At 44.8% G+C, this 20278-nt stretch overlaps 1 protein-coding gene across 1 annotated transcript; it reads left to right on the top strand.

Moving 5' to 3' along the window:
* The first annotated feature begins 14365 nt into the window (after positions 1–14365).
* LOC148209659 (uncharacterized) lies at positions 14366–16803 on the top strand. Its single transcript, XM_088126940.1, has 2 exons — positions 14366–15157; positions 15979–16803. Exons 1-2 carry the CDS (start codon positions 14366–14368, stop codon positions 16801–16803), a joined length of 1617 nt encoding a protein of 538 aa, XP_087983066.1.
* The last annotated feature ends 3475 nt before the right edge of the window (positions 16804–20278 follow it).

Genomic DNA, 20278 nt, shown 5'->3' with positions numbered 1-20278 from the left:
GGGCGGGCGGGGTCGGGGAGGCCATTCCCATCCCGGCCCCGTTGGGGATTTTTCCCCATCCCCGCTCCTGTCTCCCAAATTTTGGAGGCGGGGACGGGGCGGGGATCCCCCGTTATAAATATATTTTTTAATTAATTTTTATTATGATTAATATAAAAAGTGAATAAAAAGTGGCTAAATTGGGTATTAGCTTGAGTTAAAAAAATATTCATAAAATTAATATATATTAATATTATTATATAAAAAATAGAAAAACTAATAAAAAAATTAAACGGGGTGAGGTCGGGGATGTGACGGGGTGGTGGACCGATCCCCGTCCCCGCTGGGGAACACGATTGGGATCCCCGGTTTGACCCCATGCCCGGTCAAATCGGGAAATCCCCAACCCGATTGGGTTGGGTACCCGCAAAGATCAGGTCCTGCAGGTATTTTTGTCATCCCTAATTACTAGTTTTCAATCTGGACATAAATCAATTGGTTAAAACATGGAATTCTCGAACAAACGATATTCTTGTATGGTTGAACTAAACAAAAAACAATTTCTTTCTTTTTCTTGATATTTTTTATTATTTTTTTTCTTTTTAAATGTCTTGCCAAGATTTAAAATGTTGATCAATGGAAATATGGACATCAGACGGATATTTCAGAAGGAAACTTGTAAATTATGGAACTTAATATAAATTATTTAAATTAGTAGAGGAGTGTTTAATTATATAATTAAGGTTATAATTGACAATTTTTAATCACCATATCTAAACATATAAGTAATATTTATATTTAAATATCGATGTCAATAAAAATTTCATAAATAACCATAGAGACACGTGAAAATGAGTGAAAAATGTTTTAATTTGCAAGTGAGAGTTTAGTCCTGCTCAATTATGTTATTAATTAAGTTGTAATAAAATATATTTAAGCAACATTGAAATATTGATATCGAGGGAAATGTTGAGCTTCTAAATTCACCAAGTACACATTGATATTGGTAAAAATTTTGAGAACATTTGTGAAAATCACGAAAACTTATAGAAATTGTTTAGTTAATAAATGAAACTTTAATGGTAGCTTAATTGGACTAAAATTCAATCATTTCAATCTCAAAAGTTGTAATTTTTAATAATGTTGATATTTTTTAAATTATAAAAAAAATTGAATAATTTTATAATTTTACTACGTGATAGAAATAATTTTAATATTTTTCTACGAGAAATAATTTTAGTATATGAGTAAAAGTATTTGAATAGCTAATATATTAATTTTAAAAAAGAAATATAAAAATTTGAAAGAATTTGTTTAAATTATTATTTTTAAAACAAGAAATAATGTAAAAAAGAAATATCAAAAAAAAAAAAATAATAATAATGAAAATATCGAGGGAGGGAGGAGAGAGTCAATTGAGTCTAATCCCACATTTGTCGAAATTCAAATGATGGTTGAAAAATATATAAATTAAGATATGTAAATTTCAAAATAGATAGATTAATTACATTTTTAAAAATTGTCTACAAATTTAATTAGATTATATAACCTACTTAGCCTTTTGCTAAAAAAAAAATTGAAAAAAAAACTTGTGAAACCAAGTTTCCCAACCCTGCACTTCAAACCTAGAGGTTATCCAAATCCAAACTACACAATACCTCAACATCAAATTCTCAAGCTTCACAGACTCATGCTACTGATTCCGAACGTGTGGGCCAAACGTCCTATAGTGTTTATATAAAATCTGTAACTTTTGTTGTTGTGCTGGTATATATATCTTGTTTGTACTTAAATTTAAGTTATTTAGAATCTGTAACACTTATTAGTGAATTTAGGCTTGAATATGAAAAATTTGTGTTATTGAACCCGTCCAAGTTGTAAAAGAAGAATAATAAAAAAAATAAAAGATGTAAAACTATTAATTAATTTATGCTTGAATTATGAAAATTTTGTGCTATGAACCCCGTCCAAGTTATAAAAGAAAAATAATAAAAAAAATGAAAATCAAAGAATGAAAGGAATAAGTTTTTGCGTTAGTTTTCATTGTTCTCCATAGAAATTTGTTTGGGGAAAGAATACCCTGGACACGTGGAGGATCCCTGTTGGTTCTCCAAGATGACTTATGAGTCATGCCCAGCTCGGACTGCCGAGATCACCACCGTTAGCGTTGATGGATGCTAAGTATGAGGGCCGAGGTGAACCTGGCCAAGGTCCGACCTACCGGGAAGCTCGGTAGGGGCCGATGTGAGCTGCTGTCAGCGGCGTGATTATCGGGTGTAACCAACGGTCCCGAGATTATCGGGAGTAACCGACGGTCCCGAGATTACCGGGTGTAACCGTCGCGAGATTAGCGGGACTACCACCCATAAGTAGAGGACCTCACTCCACGATCAGGTACGATGATTTCTGACCTCGAACTACACTAAGAGTCCGACCTGTACTGACTTGATCGTCGGAGTGCTCACCTTTTTGTGCAGGTCCGCCCCAGGTATTCAGGTCGGTCCGGAGGCCGAGTTCGAGCTGCAATCAGAAATACACGCTTGTGCATATCCTTGCATAAACATTTGACGCTGTCTGTGGGAACCGACAATCTAAGTCATCCCAATCCTTTTAAACCAATACGCAAGAGAAAATGGTTCAACCAGCAAACTCGACCAATACGGCGGATCGGAGGACTCTAGCCGCCAGCGATGCCCACCAGAGGGAGGTCGGAGCGGCAGTGGTAGAGGGGCAAGGCCACGGCGGCCCGGCAACAGAACCCCTCCGCAGGTCGGCACGAATCACCGCGCCTGTTCTACCGCCTGCGCACCCGAGGACATCCAAGGCCACCCGTGGCCGAGGTGGGACCTCTAAGAAGGGCGCCCGGGGTCCAGCCCCGGCTCCAGCGAGTGAGGACTTTGATGCACTCCAGAGAGAAATGGAGGCAATGCGCACACAAATGCGGTCCATGGAGGAAATGTATAACGAAATGATACTAGCCGCAGGCGCAGGGTCCCGATCTGAAAATCGAGTGACGCGCGTTGACACACGGGAGCAAAGGGGTTCCCACCTCGGCCCAGCTGAGGAGGAACACCCCGAGGACAACGAGAGCGAGGGGCACACTCGCCAGAGAGGAGACCTTCGTGAGCACCTCAACAGAAAGAGAGACTCATCCCTCCGAAAAGGACAGTCACCATCCTGCTCACACCGGAGCTCCAACCAGCAGGCTGAATCCTCTCGCAACCCAGTAACTCCTGCAGGAATGATTACCAGGGAGGAGTTCGATCAGCTGAGGGGCCAGCTCGACGCTCAGGTGGAGGCCTTAAAGGCTAAATGTGAGCAGAAAGAAGGTCCACTGAACGATGGCGACTTGGGAGAATCGCCCTTCACCTCGGACGTTTTGGAAGCACCGATCCCTCCGAAGTTCAAAGCTCCTACTGTGAAACCTTATGATGGGTCGAAAGACCCCAAGGATTATGTTGAGGTCTTTGAAGGCCTCATGGACTTCCAAGCGGCATCAGACGCAATCAAATGCCGCGCCTTTCAGATCGCGCTTACTGGCAGCGCGCGATTGTGGTATCGGAGACTGCCAGCCAGGTCGATCTCGACCTACTCTCAGCTGAGAAGGGAGTTCCTCGCCCAGTTCTCTTCTCGGCATTATGACAAAAAGACAGCGACCCATCTCGCCACCATCAGGCAGAAGGAGGGTGAGACACTGCGAGAATATGTCACCAGATTCCAGGAGGAGCAGTTGAAGGTCGCACACTGCTCCTACGACTCGGCCATGTGCTATTTTCTCACCGGTCTAGCCGACGAGGCCCTCACGGTGAAACTCGGAGAGGAGGCCCCGGCCACCTTCGCCGAGGTGCTTCAGAAAGCGAAGAAAGTCATCGATGGACAGGAGCTCCTTCGAACCAAAACCGGCCGACCAGAACGAAAAATCGGCCGAGGCAGAAGTGGAAAAGATATGGAAAAGACAGATCCCAAGTCCAAGGACAAGGGATCCTTTTCCAGCGGCCGGGCTGAGTATCGGAGGGCGGAGAACGGACCTACCAGGAGCCGACCTTACGAACGCTTCACCCCGACCACGATTCCAATTTCCGAGATCCTAACGAACATCGAGGAGTCTGGAATGGAAAAACTACTCAAACGTCCTGAGAAGCTTCGGGGAGCCCCGGAGAGACGCAGCAAGGACAAATATTGCCGCTTCCATCGGGAGCACGGCCATAACACGTCGGACTGCTGGGAGTTGAAGCGCCAAATTGAAGATCTAATTCAGGATGGCTACTTCAAGAAGTTTGTGGGAAAACCCAGGACCAACTCGGCAGAAAAAAAGGAAGAGCGGAAGCGTTCGAGGACGCCGCCCCGGCGCACTGACCGACCTGCGGTCATCAATACCATTTTCGGAGGGCCAAGCGGGGGTCAGTCCGGACATAAAAGAAAGGAGTTAGCTCGTGCAGCCAGGCGCGAGGTGTGTATCATCAGGGAGCAGAGGCCGACCTGCCCAATCACCTTCGACAGTGCAGACTTGGAGGAGGTTCACCTGCCCCACAATGATGCACTTGTGATCGCTCCCTTGATTGATCATGTGGTGGTCAGGAGGGTGTTGGTAGACGGAGGCGCATCTGCTAACATCCTATCCTTACCGACCTACCTCGCCCTGGGATGGACGAGGTCGCAATTGAAGAAAAGCCCGACACCGCTGGTTGGGTTCTCCGGAGAATCAGTCGTCCCAGAGGGTTGCATCGACTTGCCGGTCACGCTTGGGCAGGACCAAACTCGGGTCACCCAAATGGCCGAGTTCGTGGTGATTGACGGTAGGTCGGCCTATAACGCCATCTTTGGAAGGCCCATCATCCATTCATTTCGGGCCATTCCCTCGACACTTCATCAAGTTTTGAAGTATTCCACCCCCAATGGCGTGGGCACGGTCCGAGGAGAACAGACCGCTTCAAGGGAGTGCTATGCCTCCGCACTCAAAGGTACATCGGTCTGCGCCCTTGAAACTCTCACCAGTGGGGATGGGACGCTCGAGTTCGAGGCCGACCTGCCGAGGAGGGAGTTTGCCGCACCCATTGAGGAGCTCGAGCTTGTTCCTCTGCTTAGTCCCGAGAAGCAAGTGAGCATAGGAACCAAGCTGGGGGCCACCGACAGAGAAGAGCTAATCCACTTCCTCAGGTCCAACTCGGATGTCTTTGCGTGGTCCCATGAGGACATGCCTGACATTGACCCGAAGATCATGACGCATCGCCTCAGCATAGATCCGTCATTCCGACCTGTAAAGCAAAAAAGAAGACCTATAACAAGGAGCGGAGTGATGTAATTGTTGAGGAAGTTAGCAAACTTTTGAAAGCTAAATACATAAGAGAAATTTCGTATCCCGAGTGGCTCTCCAATGTTGTATTAGTTAAAAAATCTAACAGAAAGTGAAGAATGTGCGTAGATTTCACGAACTTAAATAAGGCATGCCCGAAAGATTGCTTCCCACTGCCGAGGATCGATCAGCTCGTGGATGCCACAGCCGGGCACGAACTGCTCACTTTCATGGATGCCTACTCTGGGTACAACCAAATTAAGATGCATGTCCCAGATCAAGATCATACCGCATTCATAACAGACCAAGGTCTGTACTGTTACAAGGTCATGCCCTTCGGTTTAAAGAATGCAGGAGCGACCTACCAGAGAATGGTGAACAAAATGTTCGCCAAGCAGATCGGCCGGAATATGGAAGTGTATGTGGACGACATGCTTGTCAAGAGTAAGCAGTCTAAGTCGCATCTCTCCGATCTGACCGAAGCCTTCGAGGTTCTGAGGACATATCAAATGAAGCTCAACCCAGCTAAATGTGCCTTTGGAGTCTCTTCGGGAAAATTCCTTGGCTTCATGGTGAACAACCGGGGAATCGAGGCCAACCCCGAAAAGATTAAAGCCGTGCTCGAGATGGAGGCACCTAAGACGCTGAAACAGATTCAGTGCCTCAATGGCAGGATTGCGGCCCTGAACCGGTTTGTTTCGAGATCGACAGATAAGTGCCTTCCTTTCTTCAAAGTCCTACGGAGGAAAGGGCCGTTTGAATGGACAGCGGAGTGCGAGCAAGCATTCCAGCAGTTGAAAAGCTACCTCGGTTCGGCACCTTTGCTCGCCAAGCCCATGTCGGGGGACAAGCTCCAGTTGTACTTGGCAGTGTCTGACAGCGCCGTCAGCTCGGTCCTAATCAGGCAAGTGGAAGCGCGGCAAAACCCGGTCTACTACACAAGCAAGGCTATGACCGAAGCCGAGACCAGATACCCTCAAATGGAAAAGTTGGCTCTTGCTCTAGTCACCTCGGCCCGACGGCTTAGACCGTACTTCCAAGCCCATACTGTGGTGGTGCTCACTAACCTGCCCCTAAAAAACATCTTCCATAAGCCAGAAGCTTCTGGACGCCTGATGAAGTGGGCAATGGAGCTAAGTGAGTACGACATCCAGTTCGAACCCAGAACTGCGTTGAAAGGACAAGCAGTGGCAGATTTTATAGCCGAGCTCACACCAGCTTCCGAGCTGAGCGAGTCCGACCTACCGTGGACAGTCTATGTCGACGGATCCTCCAATGAGAAGGGGTGCGGGCCGGGATCCTCTTGCTCGGACCAGGAGGCGAGCGATTTGAGTATGCCTTGCGGTTCGGCTTCCGGACCTCTAACAACGAGGCTGAGTATGAAGCATTTATTGCCGGCCTGCGAATCGCTAGAGCATTGGGGGCCTCTTGTGTTAAGGTCTTCAGCGACTCCCAGCTGGTTGTGAGCCAGATCAAAGAAGAGTACCAAGCCAAAGACTCCCGAATGGAGAAGTATTTGGGCAAGGTCAGATCGTACCTCGCCCAGTTTCGAACTTACGAAGTAGGCCGGGTTCCCCGAGCAGAAAATTCTAATGCTGACGCCCTGGCCAAGTTAGCATCGGCGTACGAGACCGACCTGGCCAGGTCGGTCCCCGTCGAGATCTTAGATAATCCATCGATCTCAGAGCCAGATCTGATGGAGATCGGCGCTCCAGAGTCCTCATGGATGGACCCGATTGCGGACTTCATTAGGGGCAACTCACCACAAGACCCCAAGGAGCGCAGAAAGTTGGCGAGGCGAGCAGCTCGGTTCGTGGTCCGCGGTGGAGTGTTGTACCGGCGTGGCTTTTCCCTACCTTTATTGAGATGCCTAACCCCTGAAGAGGGCTTGTACGTCCTCAGAGAAATCCACGAAGGAGTGTGCGGCAATCACTCAGGCGCCCGGTCGCTGTCAGCCAAAGTGATCCGACAAGGATACTATTGGCCGACCCTCAGCCAGGACGCCAAGAAATTCGTTAGAACTTGCGACAATTGCCAACGCTACGGGACTATAATCCACCAACCTCCCGAGCTGCTCACCCCCTTCTCGGCCCCATGGCCATTCGCGCAGTGGGGGGTAGATATCATTGGTCCTTTCCCTTTGGGCAAGGGCCAGACCAAGTTTGCTGTGGTTGCTGTGGATTACTTCACAAAGTGGACCGAGGCCGAGGCGCTCTCCCACATAACGAAATCCAGAGTCACGTCCTTCGTATGGACAAATATCATATGTCGCTTTGGTATACCGCAGGCCATTGTGACGGACAATGGGAGGCAGTTCGACAACGCCAAGTTCAAAGACTTTTGCAGCAAGCTTGGCATAAGTCACCTTAGCTCGTCCCCCGCACATCCGCAAGCAAATGGGCAGGTGGAGGCAGTCAACAAGATCATCAAGCGAGGCATCAAACTTAGACTGGACTCCAAGAAAGGCAGGTGGGCCGAGGAGCTACCAGAGGTTCTATGGTCGTACCGGACCACCCAAAGGGGATCGACGGGTGAGACCCCGTTCTCCCTGGCCTTCGGCTCCGAAGCTGTAGTCCCGGTTGAGATCGGCATGTCATCTGACAGAGTCGAGCATTACGAGCCTACGGCAAACGCGGCAGAGCTGCTCCTCAACCTCGACTTGTTGGAAGAAAGAAGAGCGATGGCCCAGCTACGCCTGGCGGAATATCAGGGCAGAATGGCCAGACATTACAACGCCCGCGTTCGACCTCGGACCTTTCAGGTCGGACATCTGGTCTTAAGGAAGGTCCAAACCCATGTGGGTGCCCTTAATCCGACCTGGGAGGGCCCGTTTGAGGTCAAGGGCATAATCCGACCTGGGACGTACGTATTGGCCGATCTGAAAGGAGACGTCCTCGCGCACCCGTGAAACGCGGAGCACCTGAAGCGTTACTATCCTTGAAATGCCAAAAGGGTATTCAATGGATCTGTAAAGACTGTTTCACAAGAATTATGATCGGAATAAATGAGATGATTTAATTTCATGGTTCCGAGCTCGACCAGAAATTAAATGGGGGCCACGGACTCCCACGCGATCACATTCCAGCAGTCGGTTAAAATTCAACCCTCCAAAACCTAAGGGTACGAGGTGCGATGCCAAAATCACTAACGAACTTAAAATTCAAACCTTCAAGGTAAAGGGGCGATGTGAAAAGTTCAGAATGATCAAGCCTTTGAACCTGAGGGTACGAGGTGCGATATGAAGAACAGTTATGGACTTAGGATTTTAGCTTTTTAACGTTTTTAAGTTAAAGGTGTGATGTTAAAAAGTCCAGAGTTGGTGCAATGCATTGAATACTAGACAGCGATCCGAGTTCAAAATTTCAAGTATTTTAGTTAATGGCGCGACCTCAAAGGTACGAGGCGCGAGGTGACATTGGCTTTAACTTGAAGAAAAACCGAAGAAAGAAGGCAACAAAGTAAAAACAAATGAAAGTTTCTTCATTAATTGGAGAGCAGAGCCAAGGCTCATAGACCTTGCAGCTCTGCCCTGACACTTACAAAAAAAAAAAGGAAGAAAGACAGAGAAAGGCCTCATGAGGGATGATCGCCTAAAAGCCTGCCTGAGGAGCGCCCTCCTGAGTGGTGCCGACCTGGTCCTCTTCGAGATCGGAGTAGTCAGAGTCCAGATCTCTGACATACTTATCCACCAACGCTTGGGGGCCAGGGGTGCCGCCAGGCCCAGACGCCCACTGCTCGGCATACTTCTTCTTCAGACCACTGAGATCGATCTGGAGGTCAGGCATGTCAGAGGGAAGGCCCTTCATGAGAAACTTGAAGCCCGCGTCAGAGAAGTCTTTGGCAAATCCATCGAAGTCAGGATGTTGCCTAAACGATTCCTCCAATAGGGCTCCATTGCTGAGACGCTCCTTCACCGTCTCCAGCTCGGCAGTCGCACGCTTCAGCTCCTCCTCCTTCGCTTCAAGCGCCTGGAGCATGTCGTCCTTCTCCTTGAGGAGTTGGAACTTCTCCTTCTCCAAGCCCTTGGTGATAGCATGGGCAGCTCGGAGCTGGGTCTTGCGTCTGTCCTCTTCCTTCTTCAGCAGCTCGGCCTTGGTCTCCACCTCGGCCTTCAAAATTTCCACCTCAGAATGAGCCTTCAGCAGCTCATCCTTCATAGTGGAGGAAGCAGCCTCCAAGGCAGCGGAGAACTCCTCTTTCTCCCTCGCTGCCAGAACTTCCCTCCCATCCAGCTCGGCCTTTACAGCCAGAGCCGATTGAATGGAAGCAACGAACGCCTGAGAAAAGGTACAAAGAAGAGAATTAGACCGAGCTACCTGATAGGTAAATTAAGCAAAAATGGAGACACTAGTCTTACCTCAGCAGCGTAGTCAATGGTCCTCTGCAGAACGGACCCTGGGTCGCTCACAAATTTGGACGCCCTCCTTAGGCAGCGGTCCAAACTTGCGGCAGAGATGCGGGACACCTGGTCCCTCACCCCAAAACTTGACGGCTCAACTCTGAACCGTGCCGTCACGTCGGACGTCCCGCCCATCCTGGCCTCGGGATCGTCCACCCGATCTGCGTAGCTAGCAGGCAAGACCCCATGAGCTCCGACCTCCAAGGGGGAGGTTGTCTTCTTCTTCTTCTTCCTTCGCTTCAGAGGGACTTCCTCCCTCACCTCCTCGCCCGAAGGCAAGGCGTCCACCGCCTCGGTCTGATCCCTGGGGCGCTTCTCCCTCGAGGGACCCCCAGAAGACTCCAGCTCGATCACTGGGGTTGGATCTTCCGAGGCTGGTCCTACCACAGCGGGAGTGGCAGGTTTCGAACTCTGGGCGGCCTCAAGAGCATGGGCTCGGCCCTTGGACTTGCGCTTCACGTTGCTTGCAAATCCGCAAACCATGGCTGCAAAATAAAGAACAGGGGTCAGCACAAGGTCAGAGGGAAAAGGAGGGAAGCAAGCTCGGCATACCAAGTTCGGAGTTCGACCTTGAGGATTCAATGGGACGAACTGCGGGGTTGTAGTCTAGTAGCCCGGACTCAAGCAGCAGCTTGTCGGTCACCAAGGTTCCGACCTTCCTACCCCTCGGAAAACGCTCCTTGTAGTATTTCAGCGTGTCGAAGGAGGCTTGCGTAAGCTCGGGGACTGGTCGGATTGAAACTGCACAAAGACAAAATTTGAGTCAGACCTGAATAACAGGAAAGAAGTTATCACAAAAGTAAGAACTACTTCGTACCTAGGTTCCCAAACCTAGTGGGAACGTCAAAGAAGGAACGACCTGACTCGTCCTTTGCAAGCCATTCCCCAGAAGCGTAGAACCACTTCCTCACCCATCCCTTGATGGAGGTCGGCCCCTTAACTATACCGCCTGCGCCTTTCCTTGCGCACATATAGAACCGACCAGGCTTCTTAGCTATCCTTTTCGCTTCGAAGCACGCGAGGAGCTGGTCTACGTCCAACAGCTCGGCCTCTTCACTATCCCGGGCTCGTAGCCAAAAAAGGATGGCCAAAGCAAAAATGACACCCCACCCATTGGGGGCCACTTGAGCCGGAGCCAGCCCTGTTCGGAAAAGAACCTCTTGGACAAAAGGGTGAAGGGGAAGTCTGAAGCCGTACTGAGTGACCCATCCCTCCGGAGGATTGTCAGCTCTCTCCCCCTTCTCCGGCATCCTAAGGAGGACGTTCTCAGGAATAGCGAACCCCCTACGAAGGGATCCGAGGTAATGCTCAGGTAGCCTAGAAAGGTATTCCAAACCCTGGCCCGAGGTGGAGGCATCACTATCCTCCCCGTCATCGGAGAGCCTAAAGTTTTCTATCTCCTCGAGCTCGGACTCTAACCTACGAGCCAAATCCTCATCGGATCCTAAGTTGCTGCTAAAAGAGGACGACATGGCAATTGCGTTCGAAAGAGAAAGTGAGGGAAGAGACCGACCTGCCAAGGGTTCGAGCTACCTTCAGATCGAACTCCAAGAATTCAGGGAACGTAAGGTATGACCTGAGGGATTGGGGGTATTTATAGCTCGTCGGAAAAATTTCCCCCACCGTACACGTGTCATCAACGAACGGCTAGGATCCTCCCTAAGATCCGAAACGTCTGAATATTTGAATATTCCGACGACAAATCTACCGCAACGGTTATGTTTTCCCACGAGTAGGAAATCGCCACGCGTCCAAAGCAAGTCGAATGAACTTCTCTGCCAGGTCGAGATCGGACCAGACAGAGAGGGGGCCAATGTTTGGGGAAAGAATACCCTGGACACGTGGAGGACCCCTGTTGGTTCTCCAAGATGACTTATGAGTCATGCCCAGCTCGGACTGCCGAGATCACCACCGTTAGCGTTGATGGATGCTAAGTATGAGGGCCGAGGTGAACCTGGCCAAGGTCCGACCTACCGGGAAGCTCGGTAGGGGCCGATGTGAGCTGCTGTCAGCGGCGTGATTATCGGGTGTAACCAACGGTCCCGAGATTATCGGGAGTAACCGACGGTCCCGAGATTACCGGGTGTAACCGTCGCGAGATTAGCAGGACTACCACCCATAAGTAGAGGACCTCACTCCACGATCAGGTACGATGATTTCTGACCTCGAACTACACTAAGAGTCCGACCTGTACTGACTTGATCGTCGGAGTGCTCACCTTTTTGTGCAGGTCCGCCCCAGGTATTCAGGTCGGTCCGGAGGCCGAGTTCGAGCTGCAATCGGAAATACACGCTTGTGCATATCCTTGCATAAACAAAATTAATACAAAACTATGCGAAAGAGAAGCACGTGATATAAAAGGTTTTTTATTTTTTTATTTTTTGGTTTGAAAATAAAAATAAGAATATTATTTATATGGATACTATAAATATCTTTTTTTAATAATAATAATATTTCAATATCAACTAAAATAAGTATTTTTTTTTTGTCTTGGAACTCCTCCTAGATTTCTCCTTTGGACAGCATTGCAACATCCACCATGTTCCCTTCCTTCGACCTCCAAATACTCCTTATGGTGCATTGACTTATTCCTCCTCTTTTGCTTCAGATGGGTTGGCTGTCTTTCAATAGATTTGAGTCTCGAGTCCAACCTTTGAAACGTCTTTGTCAAATGCTCCATGTTGTGGAAAAATTTTGCATAATTCTCTTGCTGAGACATGGCTGCAAAAGAAAGCAAAGTAACAAAGAAAAATGGACCTCACAAGCACTCCCTCACGTGTTTACACTCGTAAAGGTATAGTCACTCGTGGTCACACGCAAAAACATCACTCTCAAGAAACTCACAATCTCATTCACATAAGCCAATGAGCAAAGTTTGCAACTCAAGTGGTTAGACATAACACACAAAGAAACACTCAAATAACTTGACTATGGAGTAAATTCAAAACTCAAATTAGCAACAAGCTAAAGAAGAAAGTGACAGAATTGGAACATGATAATTAAGATGGAACAAGAAGTTCAAAAGACCAGAAAATGTAACTCTTGAACAATTAGGCTATTTTGAGAATTTATGGAGTTTAATTTAGCCTTGACAACAGATATGAGTTACACAAGAAAAACATCATGAGAATTGAAAAACAAATTGCTGGAAATTAATTGAGACAATTGTAACCGCCAAAAATTTAATGAGTAACGGTTAGTTGTGGAAATAAATCAAAACACAATTGATATGATTTATTACCAACAGCTAGATTAACAAAAATAGGCAATTTCAACAGCACAACTCAGATCTAGTATGATTTGGAAGTAAAAATGAAAAGAACAAAGAATAACACATGCTCTCGAGTATAGCAGTTTTCCAGAATAGAATGTCAACTTTCGAAGTTTTCACCCAGAAGCAAATTGAATCACAAGATATGAAATAAGACAAAGTTGTAGATAAGACAGAGATCTACAAACTCATACAAGACAACAAGACGAAAAGAAGAATGGAAATGACACTTTTTTTGTATTTTAGATACGTGGACAGAATGTAACGAGATGAACAATAAGAACAAAAATTTCAAAACAAAGATCAAGAAGAGCAATACGAAAACGGAATCATATATCCGATCTAGAGCCTAGAGCTCTGATACCAAATGATAAGAAAACAATAGCCAATTGGATCTAAGAACCCTTATGGTTATGCAAACCCCTAGATCACAAGTGCTAAAACCCCCAAATCGAGATGATGTCAACCCAAGGAAGAAGTTAGAACTGATTTACCTTGATGATCAATATCAAGAGTAGAGAAAACTTGTTTCTAAACTCAAGATTCGAACCACTCCACAAATAGCTTGATCAAGACTACTTGAATGATTCTAGCATGCAAATCTAACACTCAAGAATTGCAAAGAAAAACAAGCTCTAGGCTTTTTGAAGCAAAATAGTAACTTCATTCAATCATCAAAATCTCTATTTCAAAGGAAACAAACTAGGCTATTTATAGCCTCCAAAACAACCCTAAAAGTAACCTAAAGGCATTTGAAAGGTTGTAACCTCCCAATTGTAAGTGAAGCTTCACTTGAAGTAGTTTGAAGTGTAGTTCCATTAATTGATATATGACTTGCAATAAATGAAGCTTGAGATGTACTTAAGTTCATTGAATGCAACTTGAGTTCAACTTTGACTTCCATGAATGCATCTTGAGTTCACTTTGACTTCCATGAATGCATCTTGAGTTCAACTTTGACTTCCATTAATGCAACTTGAGTTTGTAGTAAATGAAGTTGGACTTGTTCTTGACTTCATTCAATGCCACTTGAGGTTGCCATAAATGACACTAGAGTGCATTTAATGCAACTCCAATTTGTTGTCAACTTGGACATAGGATTCTCCAACAACTTCCTTTAACTCTTTGAAGACTAAGACACTTTGGTTCATATCAATATCCAGCTTCTAGTTCTACGCGCACTTCGGCTTTTCAGAGGTTAGGCACGACCACAAGAGAAGAAGGAAACTCATGTGTACCTATTTCTTCTAAACGACCTTCAGTTTTCCGAAGACTAAGCTTTACACCAGCGAAAAATACGGACAAATGTTCTGCATCAGTTTTCGAACGCTTGGGACATGAAGGGACAGGAGAAGCTTAAAAAAAGAGGCAATTTACTGAGACGAAAGGTGACAAAGAAATCAGTAGTAGTGTTCCCTTCAGAATGAGAAGAAGGACTCGTATTTTTGTAAGTACGGAGGGCTCCTTGAAGGTGAAGCCGCATACTATCATCCTAACGAAACCGTTGGATGAGAGTGAAGAATATGAGGAAGATAAGGCCGAATGTTGCCATGTTACTGTTGAAGAGGCCTCAGACATTGAAACATCTGAAGAAGATGTCGAAGAAGCCCCATCATCATTAGAAGATGGCAATCAGCCAACAGTTGACGAACTTAAGGAAGTAAATCTTCGCACGATAGAAGATCCGCGTCCAACCTTCATAAGTGCGTCACTTACTCGTGATGAAGAAAGTAAATATATGGACCTACTCATCACATACAGAGATATTTTTGCTTGGTCATACAAAGAAATGCCAGGACTTGATCCAAAAGTGGCAGTCCATCACCTTGCAATTAAACAAGGATATCGGCCAGTGAAACAAGCACAACGTCGATTTCGACCAGAACTTATACCTCAAATCGAAGTTCAGTTCAATAAATTGATAGAGGCGGGTTTCATCCGTGAGGTGAAATATCCAACATGGATAGCAAACATTCTTCCGGTAAGAAAGAAGAACGGCCAACTTCGTGTGTGCGTTGATTTTCGTGACTTAAACAATGCATGTCCCAAGGATGATTTTCCATTACCAATCACTGAAATCATGGTTGATGCTACTACAGGACATGAATCCTTATCTTTCATGGATGGATCATCAGAATACAATCAAATTCGGATGGCACTCGAAGACGAAGAAATGACAGCATTTCGAACTCCGAAAGGGATATATTGTTATAAGGTAATGCCCTTGGACTAAAAAATGCAGGTGCCACTAATCAGCGCGCCATGCAAAAGGTCTTTGATGACATGCTACATAAACATGTTGAATGTTACGTTGACGATCTCGTGGTTAAGTCCAAAAAGCGATAAGATCATCTAGGGGATCTAAAAGTAGTCTTTGATCGCTTGAGAAAGTATCAATTAAAGATGAATCCTCTCAAGTGTGCATTCGGAGTTACTTCGGGAAAGTTCCTTGGTTTCATTGTAAGACATCGGGAATCGAAATCGATCAGTCAAAGATTGACGCTATTCAAAAAATACCAAGACCTAAGAACTTACATGAGCTGAGAAGCCTTCAGGGTCGTCTGGCCTATATCAGGAGATTCATCTCCAACCTAGCTGGCCGATGCCAACCTTTCCAGAGATTGATGAGGAAGGATACAAGTTTCGAGTGGGATCAAGCATGTGAAAATGCTTTTAAAAGCATAAAAAAAATACTTGCTTAATCCACTCGTCTTAGGTGCACCCATAGCAGAAAAGTCGTTGATATTATATATCACGGCGCAAGAAAGATCGCTCAGAGCGTTGTTGGCGCAAGAAGGAGAAAAAGGGAAAGAACGAGCCATTTATTACTTGAGTAGAACCTTAATCGGAGCTGAGTTAAACTACTCTCCAATTGAGAAGATTTGTCTTTCTCTCTTCTTCGCTGTCGATAAATTAAGGCACTATATACAAGCCTTTACGGTGCATCTAGTTGCTAAGGCTGATCCAATGAAATATATCTTGTCGAGGCCGATCATTTCGGGACGTTTGGCAAAATGGGCTATTTTGCTCCAACAGTACGATATTGTTTACATACCGCAAAAGGCAATGAAAGGGCAAGCATTGGCAGACTTCCTAGCGAATCATCCAGTCCCATCAGATTGGAAATTGTGCGAGGACTTGCCTGATGAAGAAGTATTATATGTTGAAGTAAAGGAACCTTGGACCATGTACTTTGATGGTGCAGCACGAAGAAATGGAGCGGGGGCAGGTGTTGTCTTTGTCTCACCTAAGAAACATATGTTACCCTATAGCTTCACACTTGGTGAATTGTGTTCAAACAATGCTGCTGAATATCAAGCGCTCATCATAGGACTTCAAATTGCCATAGAAATCGAAATAACATACATTGAGATCTACGACGATTCGAAGTTGATAATCAACCAACTTCTACTGGAGTATGATGTGAAGCACGGAGACCTTAAGCCTTACTTCGTTTATGCGAGACGACTACTGGAGTGGTTTGCGGGTGTAACACTAGAGCATGTTCCTCGTTCGGAGAACAAAAAGGCAGATGCCCTAGCAAATTTGGCTACTGCTCTTACGGTTTCAGAAGATGAGATGTTGCACATTTCACTCTGCCAGAAATGGGTCACCCCACCAATCGAAAGTGAGCATCAAGAAGCAAATGCTATATCAGTTTGCATTATTGAAGAAGAAGATTGGCGACAGTCCATTCTAGATTATCTTCAACATGGAAAGCTTCCAGTGGATCTTCGGCATAAGACTGAAATACGTAGAAGAGCTGCTCGATTTATCACTACAAAGATACTTTGTACCGTCGTTCATTTGAAGGCCTCTTCCTTCGATGTTTGGGAAAGGAAGAATCAACTAAGGCATTAGAAGAAGCACACTCGAGAGTTTGTGGTGCTCACCAATCTGGACCAAAGCTCCATTTCTGATTAAAGAGAATGGGTTATTATTGGCCCACAATGATTCAAGATTCTATGGAATATGCAAAGAAGTGTGAAGCTTGTCAGATTCACGCTAATTTCCTACATCAGCCACCAGAGCCTCTACACCCCACACTAGCTTTGTGGCCATTCGAATCTTGGGGACTTGACCTTGTCGGTTCTATAACACCCAAATCTTCAGCTGGACATTCTTACATACTCGCAGCGACTGATTATTTTTCAAGGTGGGCTGAAGCGATTGCACTAAAAGAGGCAAAGAAAGAGAACATTGTAAATTTCGTACGAACTCATATAATTTTTCGGTACGGAATACCTCAACGAATTGTCACTGACAATGGTAGACAATTCTTCAATAGTCTGATGGACAAACTATGTGAAAAGTTTGGCTTCAAGCAATATAAATCGTCCATGTATAATACTGTAGCGAATGGGTTGGCAGAAGCATTCAACAAGACGTTATGCAACTTATTGAAGAAGGTGGTCTCCAAGACAAAAAGAGACTGGCAAGAAAAGATCGGTGAAGTGTTGTGGGCTTATAGAACTACTCATCGTACTCCTACAGGAGCTACGCCTTACTCTTTAGTTTACGGTGTAGAAGCTATCCTTCCATTGGAGCGAGAAATTCCATCACTAAGAATGGCAGTGCTAGAAGGTTTAACCACTGAAGATAATGCAAAATTACGCCTTCAAGAGTTAGAAGCACTTGATGAAAAGAGACTTGATGCGCAGCAAACATTGGAATGCTATCAGGCTCGAATGACCAAAGCCTTCAATAAAAATGTTCGGCCTCGGTCATTTCAAGTTGGTGATATGTTACTTGTTGTTCGAAGACCTATCATCACGACGCGTCACACAGGGAATAAGTTCACACCTAAATGGGATGGACCCTACATCATCAAAGAAGTTTACATAAATGGAGCATATAAGATCGTTTATAAAGATGGATTGAGAATTGGTCCGATTAACGGCAAATTTCTTAAAAGATTTTATGCGTGAAATGTAAACACTCCTTATCGTAAGAGTCTAAACTACATGATACTCCTGGCCCGCATGAGTTAAAAAGGTGAACGGCCTAAAAAAGTATCTTGTATTTGAACTACGTTATGACTTGATCCCTTTCATCGGAGGGTACGTAGGCAGCTTAAAGAAAATTTTAAGTTCAGTCTCAGCAAAAAAAAAAAAAAATGTGTAAACAAAATTCAAGAATTTTATTAAACCAAAGAAACAATGCTAAGTACATTAATATGTCACTAGCTAATAAATAAGCAAATGAAATGTCTCTACATGAGATTATAAAAGCAAAAAATATATATATATAATAAAAAAAATCAGGGCTTCCACTTGAACTCTTTCAGCTCTTGGCGTGCGCTTTCCAAAGCATTACGAACTCCTTCGAGAGATCTCACAATTGTTTCATTGGTAATAGTAGTGTATTCCATACTACTTATCTCGTCACGTATCGTAGAGGTTTCAAGCCTATGTTTGTCCAAATCATTTGCTTTCTCAGAAATTAAACAGGAAAGCGTCTCAGCTTCAGTCTTCATAGCTTTAAGCTCAGCCTCATGCTCATCGATTCTTGAGGCCAATTTATTGAATCTCTCTTGGAGCGCATGCTGCTCTCCGAGTATGTGATCTTCATCCAGTAATGATTTCTTCAAATTAGTTCTCATCTCTTCTTGTTGACGGGCTTTGGTTAGTTGAGTAGAAAATGAGGACTCTAGATTATTATATCTTTCAAATTTTTGGAAGTAGTCGTCCATGAATGCCTGGAGAGATGTTAAGTTACCTGTTTGAGTGTTGGAGATCCAACCGAATATTTTATGTACTTCGTTTTTTAGATCAGCAACATTCTCAAAGGGAGTACGAACAATCTTCTCCTGTATGTCTTCCCACATAGCCATAGCTGCTTGCTGGGCGAAATTAGAGATTACATTTTCAGCAGAGTAATGAGAGATCTCAGGGTTTGCAACCGGTGCTTTATTCTGAGCTAGTTGAGGAGTATTGACCATAATAGGAAGAGGTGGGGAAGTTATCTTCTCAACTATAGAGGTATTGGAACTTTCAATATGTTTTATGGAAGATTCAGAACCATCTGGACTCATCATCGATTCTCCACTATGCTCTTGGTCCACTTTTTCGATGAAATCCTCCAGAGGTAGCTATAAAAAGAAATGAGGTAAATTAGAAGACGTGATAATAAAGGAAAAGCAAGAAGAGTAAGAACTAAAGGAAAAGGAACCACTTACCAATGCTTCGACGTTGTCAGGAATCTGAGAGCTGCTGGAAACGCCATCAAAAAATTGATCGTCGATGTGGGAAGATTTCTTGGATCTCTTGGTTCGCTTCCAATGACGGTCGCCATTACCGTTCTGGCTCTCTTCAGTATGTTCGCTAACATCCGGTGTTGGAGCATCATAATGTATGATCATGCATGTTTAATCCTAGGTTGGAATATGCATCTAGATTGTTATTTCGATCCTTGCTTGTTTCCACTGCGCATGTATGTATAAGATCCATCATGTGGTATCAGAGCATCTAGAATAACATTCATTTGCAAATCGTGGGTACAAATTCATTTGATGAATGTTGTGGTTGAATTAAATTGGATATCATATGGTTTTGGCAAGCCTTTTATTTTTGGCTTGTAATTATGTCCTTTTATTTGTATTTTTTCAAAGAGTTGTAATTGGGATGTAATTTGGTCAAATTGGGATAGAGAAAGACTGAAAATTGGTTCACGACCCGGTTCGGTCTTCCTCCATTTCGGTCCGATTCGTGCTGTTTCAAGCCGGTTTTGGTTCAAGAAGGTCCGGTTCAAGTCATTGCAATGCATTTTGGTTAGGTTTGAAGACGTTCAAGACCGATTCAAGACTCTACTTTTTTTTTTTTTTGTAATATTTTAGCTTAAATTAGCGGTAAGGATGCTAAAACCGGTCCAATTTAATTGTTGATTTAATTATGCATTATGAATGTGTGAATTAAATGTTTTATCTTGAATGTGAATAATGTATGCCATTTAGATTTAAAATCCCACCATAGGATTAAGCATGTATCATGCATTAGATATGTTATAAGTAGTTATAATGTATAGTTCAAATTATGATTTGAATGTATGGTTATGGAGCATCCCTATTGTTTATAAGTGTTAAAAAAAAGATAGACATTAAAATCCATAACAAAGATAATATGCATACTCACTTACGGTTAAATGGCCAATGCAAAGTATTCATAGGCAACAACTAGGTCGTTAACTCATAAATTGGTAAAACAAGAACACTCACCCTATAAAATCTTGTCTAAGGCTGGGGGTATTTAAGTTGACGGTTTACAGAACACCCCCTGCCTAGAGATTGAGTCGGTTATTGAGTTGTGTTAACCAATTTCATGAGCATGTGTGAGCTGTG

Source organism: Momordica charantia (assembly GCF_013281855.1).
Source record: "Momordica charantia cultivar OHB3-1 chromosome 8 unlocalized genomic scaffold, Mcharantia_2.0 BLBB01000008.1, whole genome shotgun sequence".
Taxonomy (NCBI): Eukaryota; Viridiplantae; Streptophyta; class Magnoliopsida; order Cucurbitales; family Cucurbitaceae; genus Momordica; species Momordica charantia.
This window is presented reverse-complemented; position numbering and strand designations above follow the sequence as displayed.

Coding starts and splice junctions, on each gene's coding strand:
- LOC148209659 (XM_088126940.1), top strand. CDS start 14,366: ATGAGAAGAAGGACTCGTATTTTTGTAAGTACGGAGGGCTCCTTGAAG. Junction 15,158..15,978: donor AAGGGATATATTGTTATAAG/GTAATGCCCTTG, acceptor TTGCTCCAACAG/TACGATATTGTTTACATACC.